At 41.6% G+C, this 18,720-nt stretch overlaps 1 protein-coding gene across 1 annotated transcript in view; it reads left to right on the plus strand.

The window, feature by feature from the left end:
* LOC122557459 overlaps nucleotides 1-18,720 on the plus strand; it is a 170,559-nt gene that overhangs the window by 49,262 nt on the left and 102,577 nt on the right. Inside the window, exon 8 of the mRNA XM_043705218.1 lies at nucleotides 2,573-2,629. Coding sequence (XP_043561153.1) covers nucleotides 2,573-2,629 — 57 coding nt within the window. The remainder of the gene's footprint in view (nucleotides 1-2,572; nucleotides 2,630-18,720) is intronic.

Raw genomic sequence — 18,720 nt, forward strand, 5'->3', positions numbered from 1 at the left:
CCTGATTTGCCTTTCCAAAATGCCACAACTCACATTTATCTAAATTAAACTCCATTTATCTAAATTAAACTCAGCCTACTGGCCCATCTGATCAAGGTCCCGTTGTAATCTGAGGTAACCTTCTTGGCTGTCCACTACACCACCAATTTTGGTGTCATCTGCATTACTAACTGCACCTCTTATGTTGACATCCAAATCATTGATATAAATGACAAAATGCAGTGGACCCAGAGAGGGAGAAGCTGGAATGAGATATAACAATATTACAATTGAGGAAATGTAACAAAAAGCCATGACCTCCCAGTCAACACCCACTTCAATTCCCCCAACCGCTCCCTTTCCAACATGACCATCCTTGGCCTATAACATTTCCATAGCAAACCACAGCTCCTATTGGAGGAATAACACCTGATCTTCTGCTTGGGCACCCTACAGCCTGAAGGACTCAAAATTAAGTTCTCCAATTTCAAATAACCAACCTCCCCATCCATGACTCCCTTCCCAGCTCTGAAGACAGGTTACATCTGAAATGTCAACTTCTGCATCTCCTGATGCAGCCTGGCTTGCTGTGTTCTTCCAGCCTCTTGCCTGTCTACATGAGAAGGGAGCTGGCCAGAGTTGATTGGAAGAAGACCCTTGCAGAGAAGATGGAGGTGCAGAAATGACAGGTGTTTCTGTGGGTAATTTGGGAAGCACAACAGAAATTCATACCAAGGAAGAAGAAAAATATAAAAGGGAGGATGAGGCAACCATGGCTGACAAGGGAAGTCAGGGACAGCATAAAAGCAAAAGAAAGAGCATACCATGTGGTGAAAATTAGTGGTATGCCAGAGGATTAGGGTGGCACGGTGGCTCAGTGGTTAGCACTGCCTGCTGCCTCATATTACCCAGGACTTGGGTTCGATTCTGGCCTCGGGTGACTGTCTGTCTGGAGTTTCCACATTCTCCCTGTGTCTGCATGGGTTTCGTCTGGGTGCTCTGGTTTTTAGATTATTAGATTAGATTCCCTACAGCATGGAAACAGGTCCTTCAGCCCAACAAGTTTACCCTTGACTAATGCACCTAACACTTTCCTCCCACTATCCAAAGATATGCAGTTTAGGTGAATTGGCTATGCTAAATTGCCCCCATAGTGTACGTTATTAGTCAGGGGTAAATGTAGAGGAATGGATCTGGGTGGGTTACTCTTAGGAGGGTCAGAGTAGACTTGTTGAGCAGAAGGGCCTGTTTCAACACGATAGGAATTCTAATTATAGGATTGGGAAGCCTTTAAAAATCAGCAGAAGATAACTATAAAAGCAATGTGGTGGGGAGGGGAGTGGGGATTTAGGGGTGGAAAGGGATGAGATAAAATGAGATTAAGCTAGCTAGTAATAGAGAGGAAGATTGCAAGAGATTTTTAGATATCTAAAAGATAATACAGAAGCAGGAGAAGTAATATTAGAAAACAAAGAAATGGCAGAGGAATTGAATAGGTACTTTGCATTGGTTTTCACAGTGGAAGAAGCCGTTAACATACCAGAGCTTAGGAGCAGAACTGAGTGTAGTGGTCATTATTAAGGAGAAGGTGTTAAGAGTATAAAACTAGTCCAGCAATGGTAATCATGACAACCATCATCAATTGTTAGAAACCTCATCTTTCAACCTTTGGGATTCCATGGCTGGTTTCCTCCTTACTTTGAAAGACTGCTAAGTGAAAGGAACTTTGCAATTGATTCCAGGGTCTCTGCAAGCATTAGCGAATAGTATGGCTGTGTGAAATTTGTCTCCTGATGACAAAGTGAGAAGGGTGAATGCAGAAAGAGTAGGTGATATGGGTAACTCGAAGGGGCAGGCCAGGGAGACTCATAGGCCCTCCCTACATTCCAGGGTTCAGCTGCACTATGGTGTGTTCTCACTCCTCGTTAGTGTTCTGATAGCTAAGTGCCTTTGTTATTTTAAAATTTAAGAAGTTGGCAGGCTGTTATTAAACTGGAAAGAGTGCAGAGGAAATTTACAAGGCTGTTGCCAGGACTCAACCGTCTGACCTATAGGGAGAGGGTGGACAAGGTAGGGGTGGCACGGTGGCTCAGTGGTTACACTGCTGCCTCAGAGCGCCGGGGACCCAGTGGCTGTCTGTGTGGAGTTTGCACATTCTCCCCGTGTCTGCGTGGGTTTCCTCCCTCAATCCAAAGATGTGCAAGTCAGATGAATTGATAAATTGCCAATAGTGTTAGGTGCATTAGTCAAGGGTAAATATAGGGTAGGGGAATGGGTCAGGGTGGGTTACTCTTCAGAGGGTTGGTGTGGACTTGTTGGGACGAAAAGCCTGTTTCTACACAGTAGGGAATCTAATCTAAATCCACATGGACAGTCGCCCAAGGCAGGAATCGAACCCTGGTCCCTGGTGCTGTGAGGCAACAGTGCTAACTACCGTGCTACCCCTAATTGAACCTGATCGAGTGGGAATGTCCTGCTGAAAGGGATTTATTGCAATTTAAAAGATACAATTTCAACCCTCACATTTGTAATTCATAATAGATGAGAACTGCATTTGACTTTGATAATGAGATATTTTTGTAATGTCATTCAGAGTTACACTTTATAAACACTAAAGACGAAGAAGAGATCAAAGAGCAAACAACACCAGGTAAAAATCCAATTCATGATCATTGCACCTTTTCATTAAACAACAGTCGATGATCTTATGTGACTGTACATAATTTAGGAGAAGCAGGGTGAGGAAGCAAAGTGAATGACTGGACACAAGTGAAGAGGGCAATGGGTAAGGGGGCAGGAAAGACGAGAGGGGGGATGGCAAGGAAGATGGACAAGAGTGGTGGACTTGGGGAAGAGTTGTGGAAGGTATAACCAGAATAGAAGAAGTTAGAAATGGATTTGGCATAGAATGGAAGATAAATGAAGAGGCAGTGAGTATCAGGAACCACATGGTAATCTTCCTCAGCAAGATAGTGCTGAGCTATATTTCCAATGTGTAATCTTAGTTTTATTTCATTAAGGGACCATTTCCTGTAATTCCTGACTATTTTGCTTAATGTGTGAGATGGTGATGAGAAATATGTACCCTACTCCATGGGCCCACACTTCTGTTCTTCAGCAACTGTTTCATTCCTCAGTTTGGGTCAATTATCTGTTACATTGCAACAAATGAAGAAAGGAACAGGAGTAGGACATTCAGTCCTCAAGCCTGTTCTAATGTTCGATGAGATCACGGTTGATCTGTGGGCTACCTCCATATACCCACCTTTGGCCCATATCCCTTAACTGCTTTAGCTTAATGAATAATCAGATCTTAGGTTTAAAATTTAAATTGTTGTATTGGACAAGGAGGAAATTAAAGGTTTCTGCAGATAAGACTTTATGTCAGGGTAGATAATATAGGAACTGCTACAGAATTTTATTTTAGAAGTAGGATTTTCTGGACTGGATGAGCATGGAATGCTTCTGCTGAGAGGCACAGTTTTCAAAATATCAGGAATGATACTTGGTTGATTGTTTTTTTTTATTCACTAATTTATGGGATGTTAGCATCTCTAGCTAGGCCAGCCTTTATTGCCTATCCCTACCTGCCCTGGAAAAGATGGTGAGGAGTTGTGTTCTCAAATACTGGGAAGAAGTTCAGGATTATAACCCAGTAACATTGAAAGAATGGTGAGGACAGTGTCCGGGAGGGTCTTGACTTGCCGTGATCATTAAAAACCATATCTCAAGAAAGACCGTTACTTAATGTTCTGGAGAAGGTCACTGAACCCAAAATGCTAACTGTGCTTTGTTGCCATGGATGCTGTCATACCTGTTGAGTTTCTCCAGCAACTTCTGTTTTTGTTACTTAGCTGTACCCTGACTGAAGAGTACTCATTTACATTAAGGAAGGGAATGTATTTTTGTGGGTCTGATTTGTAGGGTATTTTGGATGAGATGAATATCTTCTCAGGTTTAGGTTGTACATTTTAAAAATTAGACTTCTGTTACTGAAACAATTTATTTCAGTGGAATTGAAATTATAATACGCTTGGATTTAACTTAATCTAAATAATAGCTCTATTTATATTTTTCTTTAAATAGTATTTCTTTGAATTCATTATCTAAAGAGTCTGGTCTTAACTTGTGGGTATAAGATTTCACTCCAGCCTGAGAATACAAAGGATTTGCTGGTGAATTGGATTTATTCCAGTCGGGCAAACTTTTATGTTTTAACTTCTTTTTCAATATGTTTGGACACTTCAATAATTCTGATTTTTAACAATTTTCTGAAGAAGAAACACTTTCTGAACTTGTTGAGTTTTTATGCAGAACTGTCCCCTCTTCACAGCTTGAGAATCTGCATACCAGCCAGGGAAACAACCTCTCAGTCCATACCCTGTCAACCTTATTCAAATTTTTAAAAATTCTTTCATATGATATGATTGCCCTTCCACAAAGTCCACGCGTAATGGCTTGCTGTACTGTTTCAACTACATTGCTGTAGACTGAAATCATATGTAGGCCAGATCAGATAAGGTTGGCAGATGGAATTTTCTGACAAGTATAGACTCATAGAGTCATAGAGATGTACAGCATGGAAACAGACCCTTTGGTCCAACCCGTTCATGCCGACCAGATATAATCTAGTCCCAGTCTAATGCCATCACCCAGCCTATTTCCCTCCAAACCCTTCCTATTCATATACCCATCCAAATGACTCTTAAATGTTGCAATTGTACCAGCCTCCACCACTTCCTCTGGCAGCTCATTCCATACACGTACCATCCTCTGTGTGAAAAGGTTGCCCCTTAGGTCTCTTTTATATCTTTCCCCTCTCATCCTAAACCAATACCCTCTAGTTCTGGACTCCTTCCATCCCAGGGAAAAGACTTTGCCTATTTACCCGATCTATGCCCCTCATAATTTTGTAAACCTTTATAAGGTCAACCCTCAGCCTCCGACACTTCAGGGAAAACAGCCCCAGCCTGTTCAACCTCTCCCTATAGCTCAAATCTTCCAACCCTGGCAACATCCTTGTAAATCTTTTCTGAACCCTTTCAAGTTTCATAACATCTTTCCAATAGAAAAGAAACCAAAATTGCACGCAATATTCCAACAGTGGCCTAACCAATGACCTGTACAGCCGCAACATGACCTCTCAACTTCAGTACTCAGTACTCTGACCAATAAAGGAAAGCATACCAAACGCCTTCTTCACTATCCTTTCTACCTGCGACTCCACTTTCAAGGAGCTATGAACCAAGGTCTCTTTGTTCAGCAACACTCCCTAGGACCTTACCATTAAGTGTATAAGTCCTGCTAAGATTTGCTTTCCCAAAATACAGCACCTCAGATTTATCTGAATTAAACTCCATCTGCCACTTCTCAGCCCATTGGCCCATCTGGTCGACATCCTGTTGTAATCCGAGGTAACCCTGTTCACTGTCCACTACACCTCCAATTTTGGTGTCATCTGCAAACTTACTAACTGTACCTCTTATGCTTGCATCCAAATCATTTATGTAAATGACAAAAAAGTAGAGGACCCTGCACCAATCCTTCTGGCACTCCACTGGTCACAGGCCTCCAGTCTGAAAAACAACCCTCCACCACCACCCTCTATCTTCTACCTTTGAGCCAGTTCTGTATCCAAATGGCTAGTTCTCCCTTTATTCCATGAGATCTAACCTTGCTAATTTATGATGGTTGTCATGATTACCATTGCTGGACTAGTTTTATACTCCAGTTTTATTTATATAATTTAAATTCCACTAGCTGCTAGTCTTAACCTGCATCTCTGGGTTACTCGTTAAAAGGGTTTAAAAGAAACAACCTTGTACAGTCTTATCAAAATTGCACTCAATTGCGAGTTGTGATGTGCTGGCTGTGGATTAACACGTTGGACAGAGAAGGAAGATTGATACACACAAGCCACACATAAACCATTATGTTAAGAGCAAATTTTAGCCTGGAATACAATTAGACCTTGCATGTGCCTTCACACTAATTAGATGTTACAATTAGATAGTTGTGCCCATGTAGTAATTGATTACTTGTACTGACATACTGTGCATGACGTAAACCTAAGCGATTGTATGGATTGGTTTATGGATTGGATTTAGATAATTGTATACCTCTTAAGTGGAATATGTTCATTTTCAGTAATTGAATCCAAGAGTATAATTGACTGTGTGATCCTTTGTTTTGGGTTTTCACCACGTCATGGTCAAATATTGTGGAGCTCATTTTTGTAGCAAGCAGGCTGTTTTAAACACTCTGAAGTTCTCTGTCTGGGGACTTGCTATGGATAAGAGTCAGAGGATAGCAAGGCAGCTATTAGACCCCAGCAAGTACTGCAACACTAGTCTGGTCACAATACCACAATGCCAAATCTCTCCAGTCTTATATTTCAGTGAGATCACCTCGAATTCTCCTCAACTCCAGAATAGATCCAATTGCATCAGAAGATGAGTCTCTGATCCCAGTGACCAATCTTGTGAACCTTAATGCATGAGCTTCACTGCAAGCATTTTGTTATAATCCCAGTGGATGTTAATACTAGACAGTCAGATCCCATAGTGAAACCTTGCTTGATAAATCCCAAGTTTTAATTTTACAATATGCCTGCCTTGGTGGTCAGCCACTGAACACAGCCATGTGAGACTGCCAACAATCTTTTAACATAAATGAGTTTTTTGAACAAAATGTAAAATTGAGCAAGGATATAAAGCTGTGTATATGTTAGACATATATGTTAGACATGTTAGACAAGATGAAAATATTTTAACATGAACAGAAAAAAACCAAATCATTCTTATCCCTGCAATATTTTTAGATAGCCAATCTCAAAAATATCAGTCACATCTTAACTCTTTAATTTCTTACTTAGAACTCAGAACATTACAGCACAGTACAGGCCCTTCGGTGTTCGATGTTGTGCCGACCTGTGAAACCAAGCTAAGCCTAACTATCCTATTCCATTTTCATCCATATGTTTATCCAATGACCATTTAAATGCCCTTAAAGTTGGCGAGTCTGCTACTGTCTCAGGCAGTGCATTCCATGCCCCTACTACTCTCTGAAACTATCTCTGACATCAGCCACCTCTCAATTTAAAGCTACATCCCCCCTCATGCTAGCCACCACCATCTGAGGTAAAAGGCTCTCATGTCCATCCTATCTAACCCTCTGATCATCTTATATGTCTTAATTAAGTCATCTGTCAACCTTCTTCTCTCTAACAAAAACAGCCTCAAGTCCCTCAGCCTTTCCTCGTAAGACCTTCCCTCCATACCAGGCAACATCCTAGTAAATCTCCTCTGGACTCTTTCCAAAACTTCCACATCTTTCCCATAATGTGGTGACCAGAACTATATGCAATACCCCAAGTATGGCCGCATCAGAGTTTTGTACAGCTGCAGCATAACCTCGTGGCTCCGAAACTCAATCCCCCTACCGATAAAAACTAACACACCATATGCCTTCTTAATAACTCTATCAACCTGAGTGGCAATTTTCAGGGGTCTATGTACATGGACACTGAGATCTCTCTGCGCATCAATACTTCCAAGAATCGTACCATTAGCCCAGTACTTTTTATTCCTATTACTCCTTCCAAAGTGAATCACCTCACACTTTGCTGAATTTACAGCTTTAGAGTATTCTTGGCTTACTAGAAAGCAGCTCAAAAATAGAATGAGGAGAGCCAGGAGTGGGCACGAGAAAGCCTTGGCAGGAAGGATTAGAGAGAACCCAAAGGCATTTTACTCATGCGTGAGGAATAAGAGAATGATCAGGGAGAAGGTAGGGCCAGTCAGGGATAGCGGAGGGAACTTGCGCGTGGAGTCTGAGCAGATAGGGGAAACCCTAAATGGGTTTTTTGCTTTGGTTTTCATGAAGGAAAGGGACCTTGTTGTGAATGAGAACTTTGAGGACCTGGAAAACAGGCTTTAATAGATCAAGATTAATTAAGTTGATGTGCTGGAAAGTTTGTAAAACATTAAGATTGGTATGTCCCCGGGGCCAGACCAGATTTATCCTAGGTAAAAACAAGGGCTGCAGATGCTGGAAACCAGATTCTAGATTAGAGTGGTGCTGGAAATACACAGCAGTTCAGGCAGCTTCCGAGGAGCAGGAAAATTGATGTTTTGGGCAAAAGCCCTTCATCAGGAATAGAGACCCTGATTTTCCTGCTCCTCGGATGCTGCCTGAACTGCTATACTTTTCCAGCACCACTCTAACCCATATTTATCCTAGGTTGCTCTGGGAAATGAGAAAGGAGGTTGCTAAGCCACTGGCGAAGATCTTTGCTTCCTCACTTTCCACGGGAGTTGTACCGGAGGACTGGAGGGAGGTGAATGTTGTTCCTCTTTTCAAGTAGAGGAATAGGGAAATCCCTGGAAATTACAGACCAGTCAGCCTTACGTCTGTGGTCCGTAAGGTTTTGGAAAGAATTCTGAGGGATAAGATTTATGACTATTTGGAAAAAGTATTAAAGGCCTTCAGCTTGGCTTTGTGAGGGGTAGGTCTTTCCTCACAAATCTTATTGAGTTCTTTGAGGAGGTGACAAGACAGGTCAAGCAGTGGATGTGGTGTATATGGACTTCAGCAAGACATTTGATAAGATTCCCCATGCTAGGCTCATTCATAAACTCAGGAGTGATGGGATACAGAGAGATTTGGCTATCTGGATTCAGAATTGGTTGGCTGACAGAAGGCAGAGCAGTGGATGTGGTGTATATGGACTTCAGCAAGGCATTTGATAAGATTCCCCATGCTAGGCTCATTCATAAACTCAGGAGGTATGGGATACAGGCAGATTGGGCTGTCTGGATTCAGAATTGGTTGGCTGACAGAAGGCAGAGAGTGATTGTAGATGGAAAGTATTCTGCCTGGAGGTCAGTAGTGAGTGGTGTCCCACAGAGCTCTGTTCTTGGGCCTCTGCTCTTTGTAGTTTTTATAAATGACTTGGATGAGGAGTAAGTGGGTTGACTTGGTTGAGGAGTGGATTAGTAAATTTGACGATGAGACAAAGGTTGGAGGTGCTGTTGATAGTATCGAGGGCTATTGCAGGCTGCAGCGCGACAGAGACAGGATGCAGAGCTGGGCTGAGAAATGGCAGATGGAGTTCAACCTGGATAAATACGAAGTGATGCATTTTGGAAGATCGAACTTGAATGCTGAATATAGGATTAAAGACAGGATTCTTGGCAGTATTGAGGAATAGAGGGATCTTGGTGTCCAAGTACATAGATCCCTCAAAGTTGACACCCAAGTAGATAGGGTGTTAAGAAAGCATATAGTGTTTTGGCTTCCATTAACTGGGGGATCAAGTTTAAGAGCCATGAGGTTTTGCTGCAGCTCTACAAGACCCTGGTGAGACAACACTTGGAATATCGTATCCAGTTCTGGTCACCCTATTTTAGGAAAGATGTGGAGGCTTTGAAGAGAGGACAAAGAAGGTTTACCAGGATGCTGCCTGGACTGGAGGACTTGTTTTAAAAAGAGAGGTTGACTAAGCTCAGACTTTTCTCTCTGGAGAGAAGGAGGAAGAGAGGTGACCTGATCGAGGTATATGAGGTAATGAGAGGCATGGATAGAGTCAATAGCCAGAGACTTTTCCCCAGGGTAGGATTGACTGGCATGAGGGATCATAGTTTTAAGATATTAGGAGGAAGGTATAGAGGAGAAGTCAGGGGTAGATTCTTTATGCAGAGGGTTGTGAATGCATGGAATGCGTTGCCAGCGGTGGTGGTGGAAGCAGAGTCATTAGGGACATTTAAATGACTGCTGGACATGCACATGGGCAGCTGTGAATTGAGGGGGACATAGATTAGGTTATTTTATTTTAAATTAGGAATAATCCTCAGCACAACATTGTGGGCTGAAGGGCCTGTTCTGTGCTGTACTTTTTCTATGTTCTATGTTCTAAGCCCCATTTACCACCTCTCAGACCTGCCCTACAGCTTATCTACAACCCTCTGTAACCTGCAACATCCTTCAACACTATCCACAACTCCACCAACCTTACTGTCAGCCGCAAATTTACTAACCCATCCTTCTACACCATCATCTAGGTTATTTGTAAAAATGACAAACAGCAGTGGCCCCAAAACAGTTCTTTGTGGTACACCACTAGTAACTGAGCTCCAGGATGAACATTTCCCATTAACCACTACTATCTGTCTTTCAACTCGCCAATTTCTGATCCAAACCGCTAAATCACCCTCAATCCTATGCCTCCACATTTTGTGCAATAGCCTATCATGGAGAACCTTATCAAATACCTTACTGAAATCCATATACGCCACACCAACTGCTTTACCCTCATCCACCTATTTGGTCACCTTCCTAAAGAACTCAATAAGGTTTGTGAGGCACAACCTACTGTTCACAAAACCATGTTGACTATCCCTCATCAACTTATTCCTCTGTAGATGAATATAAATCCTATCTCTTATAATCATTTCCAACACCTTACCCACAGCTGAAATAAGGCTCACTGGTCTATAATTACCAGGGTTGTCTCTACTCCCTATCTTGAACAAGTGGACAACATTTACTATCCTCCAGTCTTTTGCCACTATTCCTGTAGACAATGAAGACATAAAGATCAAAGCCAAAGGCTCTGCAATCTCCCCCTGGCTTCCCAGAGAATCCTAAAATAAATCCCATCTGGCCCAGGAGACTTATCTATTGTTACACTTTCCAGAATTGCTAACACCTCCTCCTTCTGCACCTCAATCCTATATAGTCTAGTAGCCTGCATCTCAGTATTCCCCTTGACAACATTGTCTTTTTCCAGTGACAATACAGATGAAAAATATCCATTTAGTGCTTCCCCAATCTCCACAGACTCCATACACAACTCACTTAACTGATGTTTTCCAGTTGTGGAGTGCTGAAGCTGTTTTAAGAATTCTTTCAAGTTCTGATGGCCTAAATTTCTTTTTCGTACATACAGCTTGAAAACCTCTCTGTGAACTCTCACAGCTTGTTGACTTCACAAACTAATCTGCTCTTCTTCTCAAGTGAAACTGTTCCCCGATCTGAAAACCTGATTCATCTGCTAGGGTGAAACTGAAACCTGATACTTGTAAACTGAACTCAAACTAAACTATCAGTGTTCCCATATTATTTGTGTTTTTTTTCCCTGTATGTCATCAACTCATTAATTAAATAACTAACTCCACAATTATCTGGTTAGACACTTGCTAAGTGACATGCTTTGTTGGAAATGATGTATCAAAATCACTTCTCCAAATTATTTTTTTGACGAGTCCTAAAAAAAATTACTTTCATGGATCTGAAGCTAAATACAACTGCCTTCAGTTTCAATTTTCAAGGACATAATAGGTATGTTATAATGCCTGTTCCTTCTTGGGCCAGAAATTAAATGAACCAGATAATTCCCCTGACTTCATTTAAGAAGTTAAAAATCACACAACACCAGGTTATAGTCCAACAGGTTTAATTGGAAGCACTCGCTTTCGGAGCGCCGCTCTTTCATCAAGTGATTGTGGAGGACACAATTCTAAGGCACAGAATTTATTGCAAAAATTTACAGTGTGATACAACTGAAATTAAGTTCTATTAATAAATATAATTGTACCCCCCTATTTGTACACCCCAATCCAACACCAGCATCTCCAATTCATTTAAGAAGGAAGTGTAAACTGAGAAAATGTAGAGGAGTTGGAATATAATTTGAGATGTGAAACTTGCAATATAGATTATTATAACAGTACATCATTTTTAAAATTATGGTATTTTTGCAATATTCAAGCAGAATCCACTGAATCACAAACAACAGAGAAACCAACAAGTACAACAAAAGGTAAACATCTAGCTCAAATTCATGATGTTTGCAAATTCAAAGTAAATTGCTGATTCATTTTGACTGAGCACGACTTAGGTGAAACAGGATGAGAAGCCAATGGAAATAATTGGGCTGAAGGAGATGAAAGCAGGTGGGAAAAGGAAAAGGAGAAGGAAAGGAAAAGAAGATGGGCAATGTATGAGAGGATAAAGAACAAAGACAAAAATGGGAGGCATAGAGAAGTTATGAAACAGAGCATGTAGTTAAAGGGAGAATAGGAAAGATCTGGGGTCAGACAATTATATACCAGTAAAATCATTATTTAAAGGTGGAGGATTACCTGAGTTAACAAACTAGGATAATATTTTGAGTGAGAAATTGTTTCTTGAATCTGTAGTGTTGAATATGCTACTTTAGCTGAGGACGTAGTGCCTAGACAGTGTGTCCTGCTCCATTGTTCCAAGTTCCTACTTATTATCTTATTCTTAGTGGTCATAGAATCAGAGTATTACAGCATAGAAACAAACCCTTTGGCCCATGCATACCAACCAGGTTTCCTAAACTGAACTAGTCCCATTTCTCTAAATTTGGCTCATATCCCTCTAAACCTTTCCTATCCATGTACTTGTCCAAAGGTCTTTTAAATGTTGTAATATTCCTTATAGCATATTCCTTCCTCACAAGAAACGAGGGTGGGACTGTGGAGAATTGTCTGTCATTCCTAATTTTGGCTCAAAATATAGTGAAAAACATAACAGGATTATTTTCTGTTGAGATATGCTCGGCTGGAGTGAACAGAAGTTCCAACTTTGCAGGAATTATAGATTTCTGGAGATTAGAAATAGCATTTTGGTAAATTGGTGTCTAACTGCCTGTTCTGGTTAATTAAAATGACTTTGTTTTACTACAAGTTTGAAGAATGGAAATGTTCCAGCATGAATTTTATTTAGTCATGTCAAGTCTCACAACACAATATTGTCTTAACACCAAAGACAAATATTGTATCACTTACTCTGTTACCAACTCACAGAACTTGAGCACCGGAATGAAAAGAATGTTATCTCATTTAATATTTGTATTTTATAACAGATTATTTTAACAACAGATGATCTTTATGTTCTGTTCATGCAGCAATACGTTTTGTAACCAACAAAATGAAACGAATCAAACAGAAGCCAACACGTAAATCAATACCAGGTGAACATCTAATCAATATTCATTTTGTTTGCCAATAGAACATAGTCTCAACAGATGTGTAATTTGAGTGTGATTCAGGTAAGGTAATGTGAGAAGGAGCATAAACTTGCTGGGGATCACCATTGACAAGAAGGTTCATTGAACCAGCCACTTAACACAATGATTACAAGAGCAGATTGGAGGCTGAGAATCCTGCAATTAACTCATCTCCTGATTTCCAAAGGCGGTCCACTACATGCAAGGCACAAATCAGGAGTTTAGTGGATTATTCTCCACTTGCCGAGATTAATGCATATCTAAAATCCAGGACAAAGCAATCCATTTGTTTGGATGATGTGGAGGTGCCAGTGTTGGACTGGGGTGGAAAAACTTAAAAATGACATGACATCAGATTATAGTCCAACAGGTTTATTTGAAAGTATAAACTTTTGGAGCACAATTCTTCGCTACCTGATGAACGAGCAGTGCTCTGAAAACATTCTATTTTCAAATAAGCCTAGTGGACTATAACCTGATGTCATGTCATTTGTTTGGAACTGCATCTACCACCTTAGACATTCATTCCCTCTATTAATGCACAATGGCAGCAGTGCATATCATATATTTAAAAAAAACTTGCAACAATTGACTAAATCTCATTCAACAGCATCTTCCAAGCCTCTATCGCCTGGAAGACAAGGACAGTAGTCATGTTCAATTGCTGGAAACACAACGACTGGTGAATTCCTCTCCAAGGCAGATGTTTCCTATCTTGGAACTACATCACTATTCATAGAGTTATACAATCATACAGCATGTAAACAGGCCCTTTTGTCCAACCAGTTCATGCCAAACATAATCCCAAACTAAACAAGTCCCACCTGCCTTGGGCTTAGCCCATATCCCTCCAAACATTTATTATTCATGTACTTATCCAAATGTCTTTTAAATGTTGCAACAGTAGCTGGATCAACCATTTCCTCTGAAAGTTCATTCCACACATGAACCACTCTGTGTAAAAATAAAAATTGATCCTCATGTCTTTTTCAAATCTTTCTCCTCTCACCTTTTAAAAATATGCCCCCTCAGCTTGAAATCCCCCATGCTTGGGAAAAGGCACCTGCCATTCACCTCACTTATACCCCTCATGATTTTATAAACCTCTGCAAGGTCACCCTCAACCTCCTATGCTCCAGTGGAAAGAGTCCCAGCCTATCCAGCCTCTCCTTGTAATTCAATCCTTCCATTCCCAGAAACATTCTGGTGAATCTCTTCGGAGCCCTAAGAAGCATAATAGTGTCCTTTCTAGAACTGGATACAGTACTCCAGAGGCCTCATCAATGTCCTATACCACCTTAACAACTCATGAAAGGTCTGAGCAATGAAGGCAAGCATGCGAAACAACTTCCTAACCACTCTATCTACATGTGATGCAAACATTAAAGAATTATGTACCTGAACCCCTAGGTGTCTCTGAGTTCTGCAACACTACCCAAGGCCCTAGTTTTAAGTATATAAGTCCTGCACTTTTTGATGTACCAAAATGCAATGCATCACCTTTATACAAATTAAACAGGATGGCTTTTTGGAACAGCTTGTGCTTACAGGATGGCTTTTTAGAACAGCTTGTCATGGAGCCACAAGAGAGCAGGCTATCAACTTCCTAACCACTCTATCTACATGTGATGCAAACATTAAAGAATTATGTACCTGAACCCCTAGGTGTCTCTGAGTTCTGCAACACTACCCAAGGCCCTAGTTTTAAGTGTATAAGTCCTGCACTTTTTGATGTACCAAAATGCAATGCATCACCTTTATACAAATTAAACCTCATCTGCCACTTTGTAGCCCATTGACACAATTGATCAAGATCTCTTTGTAATCTTAGATAACCTTCCTCACTGTCCACTGTACCACTAATCTTAATGTTATCTGCAAACTTATTAAATGTGCCTCTATATACTTGTCCAAATTATTTATATGAATGACAAAAAAAAAGTGGACCCGATATTGATCCCTGTGGGACACTGCTGGACACAGGCCTCCAGTCCAAACAAAATCCTCCACCAGCACTCTGTCTCCTGCTGTTAAGCCAATTTTATATCCAATTGGCAATCTCTTCTTGAATCCCATATTCCTTCACATTTGCTGGGTCATGATTATTGAATAGCTTGGACCTTCTTTATAATAGAGTCATAGAGTCCTCCAGCATGGAGACAGGCTCTTTGGCCCTAACTGGTCCATACTGAACAATATGTGTTTAGATCAGAGTGGTGCTGGAAAAGCACAGCAGGTCAGGCAGCATCTGAAGAGCAGGAAAATCGATGTTTCGGGCAAAAGCCCTTTATCAGCATCTGCAGTCCTCACTTTTGCCATACTGAACAATATGTCCATCCACGCTAACTCCATTTCCCTGCACTTGGACCATATCTTTCTAATCCTTTCATTTCCACGTATTTGTCCAAATGCCTTTTAAATGTTGTGAATGTACCCGCTTCAATCACTTCCGCTGGCAACTTATTCCATATGCCCGTACCCCCCTCTGTGTAAAACAGTCGCCCCTTAGGTTCCCTTTTATTCTTTTCCCCTCTAACCTTAAACTGATAACCTCTAGTCCTCGATTCTCCAACCCTGGGAAAAAGACTGAGTGCATTCACCCTTTCCATGCCTCTCATGATCTTATAAATCTCTATAGGACTCCCTCCACCTCAGTCTCCTGTGCTCTAAAGAAAAAAAAATGTCCTCGCTTAGATTAGATTCCCTACAGTATGGAAACAGGCCCTTTGGCCCAACAAGTCCACATCGACCCTCCAAAGGGTAACCCACCCAGACCCATTCCCCTACCCTATATTTACCCCTGACTTATGCGCCTAGCACTATGGATAATTTAGCATGGCTAATTCACCTAACCTGTACATCTTTAGATTGTGAGAGGAAACCGGAGCAGCCGGAGGATACCTATGCAGACATGGGGAGAATGTGCAAACTCCATACAGGCAGTCGCCCGAGGCGGGAATCAAACCTGGGTTCCTGGCACTGTGAGGCATAATGCTAACCACTGAGCCATCATGCCACCCCTAGCTTGTCTAACCCCTCCCTATAATTCAGACGGTTGAGTCCTGGCAACATCCTTGTAATTTTCTTCTGCACTCTTTCCAGTTTAATAACATCCTTCCAATAATAAGGTGACCAAAACTGAACACAGTACTCCAACTGCAGCCTTACCAATGCACTGTACAACTGCAACATAACTTCCCAACTGACTGATGAAGACCAATGTACCAAAATTCATTTTCACTGTTCTATCTACCTATGATTCCATTTTCAGAGAACCGTGCAGCTGAACTCCAAAGTCCCTCTGATCCACTCATTTAGGCCCTACTATTCACCATGAACCCCCAACCTTGATTTTACTTTCCAATACTAAACTTACCGATACTAAACTCTGTTTGCCATTTTTCGGCCCACTTCCCCAGCTGATCAAGGTCCTGTTGCAATTTCTGATAACCTTCCTCACTGTCTACGATACCACCTATTTATTGTCATTGCCAATAAAGCCAATCATACAACACACAACGTTCATACTGACCAATGAAGGTCATTTATGCACAATCTTAGAGAACTCTCTGGACTATTATGCAAATAGGACATTGAGTTCCAAAGACTCTCAACCCTCTAAGAGAAGACATTCTTCCTCATTACAGACTAAATTGGCAGCTGTTTATTCTGAGACTGTGCTCTGTGGTCTTAGATTTTCCCATGTGAGGAATCACCCTCTCAGCATCTACCTTGTCAAACCCATTAAGAATCCTGTATGTTTTAATAAGATCATCTTCTAAACTCCAGAGAGTTGAGTCCCAACCTGTTTTGCCTTTGCTCATAGGATTCTCTTTCCATACTGGGGAAACTACTTTGAACTTCCTCCAAAGAAATTATATCTTTCCTTAAATAATGGGACAAAACTGCTCACAGTACTCCAGATATACTCACTGAGCCACAGAGCTATAGAGCATGAAAACAGACTCTACAGTCTAATTCTCCAATGCTAATGAGATATTCTAAATTAATCTGTTCTCATTTGCCAGCATTTGGCCCATATCCCTCTAAACCCTTCCCATTTATATATCCATCCAGATGCTTTCTAAGTGTTGTAATTGTACCAGCCTCCATCACTTCCTCTGGCACTTCATTCCATACACACACCACCCTCTGTGTGAAAATGTTGCCCCTTACGCTCTTCTTAAGTCTTTCCTCTCTCACCTTAAACCTATGCCCACTCTATATGGGCCTCAGATGATTTTATAAACTTCTATAAGGTCACCCCTCAGCCTACCAAGCTCTCGGGAAAACAGCCGCAGCCTATTCAAAAACAGAAATTGCTGGTAAAGCTCAGCAGGTCTGGCATCATCTGTGAACGGAAATCAGAGTTAGTGTTTTGGGTCTGGTGACCCTTCTTCACAACTGATGGTAGCTAGGAAAATGTCAGTTTGTATGCAGAAGATAGGGTTGGAGTGGGTGGGTTAGGAGTGTGGGGAGTGGTAAGGGCTAAATGATAGGTGGAGATAGAGCTCAAAGAGAGAGAAAGACAAAGGAGTGGATACCGATCTGGCTAGAAGGGTGAATAGCTGTTAAGGGAGACTGTTCCTGACTAACAATAGATAGTGTGTAATGACGAATATGTGATAACAAGGTCTGGTATGTGGGATAGGAAACACACACATTTACAGTTTAAGCCCTAAAATTATTGAACTTTATATTGAGTCCAGAGGGCTGCAGGGTCCCTAAGTGGAAATTGAGGTGGTTGTCCTTCCAGCTTGTGCTGAGCTTCACTGGAACACAGCAGGAAGCCTGAGACAGAGATGTTGGCCAGGGAACAGGGTGTGGTGTTAACGTGACAGGCAGCTGGAAGCTCAGGGTCTTTTTTTGTGTCAGAACATTGATGTTCTGTGAAGTGGTCCCCCAGTCTATGCTTTGTTTCACTCAATGTAGAGGAGACCCACATTGTGAGCAGTGAATGTGGTAGAGTAGATTGTGGGAAGTGCAGGTAAAGTGTTGCTCTCCCTGGAAGATGTGTTTGAGCCCTTGGATACTGAGGACGGAAATGGGCAGGTGTTACACCTTCCGTAATTGCAGGGAAAGGTAGCGTGTGGATATTGAGATTGAAGAAAGAGTGGACTAGGGTGTCCTGGAGTGAATGGTCCCTGTGGAATGCAGACAAGGGAGAGGAGGGGAATATGTGTCTGGTGATAGCATCTCAATGGAGATGGTAGAAATGGTAGCTGATGATCTTCTGGATGTGGTTGCTGGTGGGATGGTAGGTTAGGACAAGAAGAACCCTATCGCATTTGCAGGAAGGAGGCAAGGAGGTGAGGGTGGAAGTGCAGGCAATGGTTTGGACCAGATTGAAGCCACTGTCAACCACAGTGCTGGGGAAATCCTCGATTGAGGAAGGAGGTGGACATTTCAGAGGTTCCCTTGTTGGAGTTGGCCTCATCAGAACATATGCGATGCAGACGGAGGGACGGGGAGAATGGAATGGAGTCTTTATATGGAAGCAGGATGTGAAGATGTCTTACCCAAGTAGCTGTGGATGTTGCTCGGTTTATAGTGGATCTTCATGGCCAGTCAATACTGAGAAATGGAAACCGAGATGCCGAGGAAGAGAAGGGGGGAATCAGAGATAGATCAGGTGAATGTAAGTGTGCAAATTGGAAGTGAATTTTTCCAATTCTGGATGACGGAGAGACGCAGCACCGATAATG

The sequence above is a fragment of the Chiloscyllium plagiosum genome, chromosome 15 (genome assembly GCF_004010195.1).
Source record: "Chiloscyllium plagiosum isolate BGI_BamShark_2017 chromosome 15, ASM401019v2, whole genome shotgun sequence".
NCBI classification, from domain to species: Eukaryota; Metazoa; Chordata; class Chondrichthyes; order Orectolobiformes; family Hemiscylliidae; genus Chiloscyllium; species Chiloscyllium plagiosum.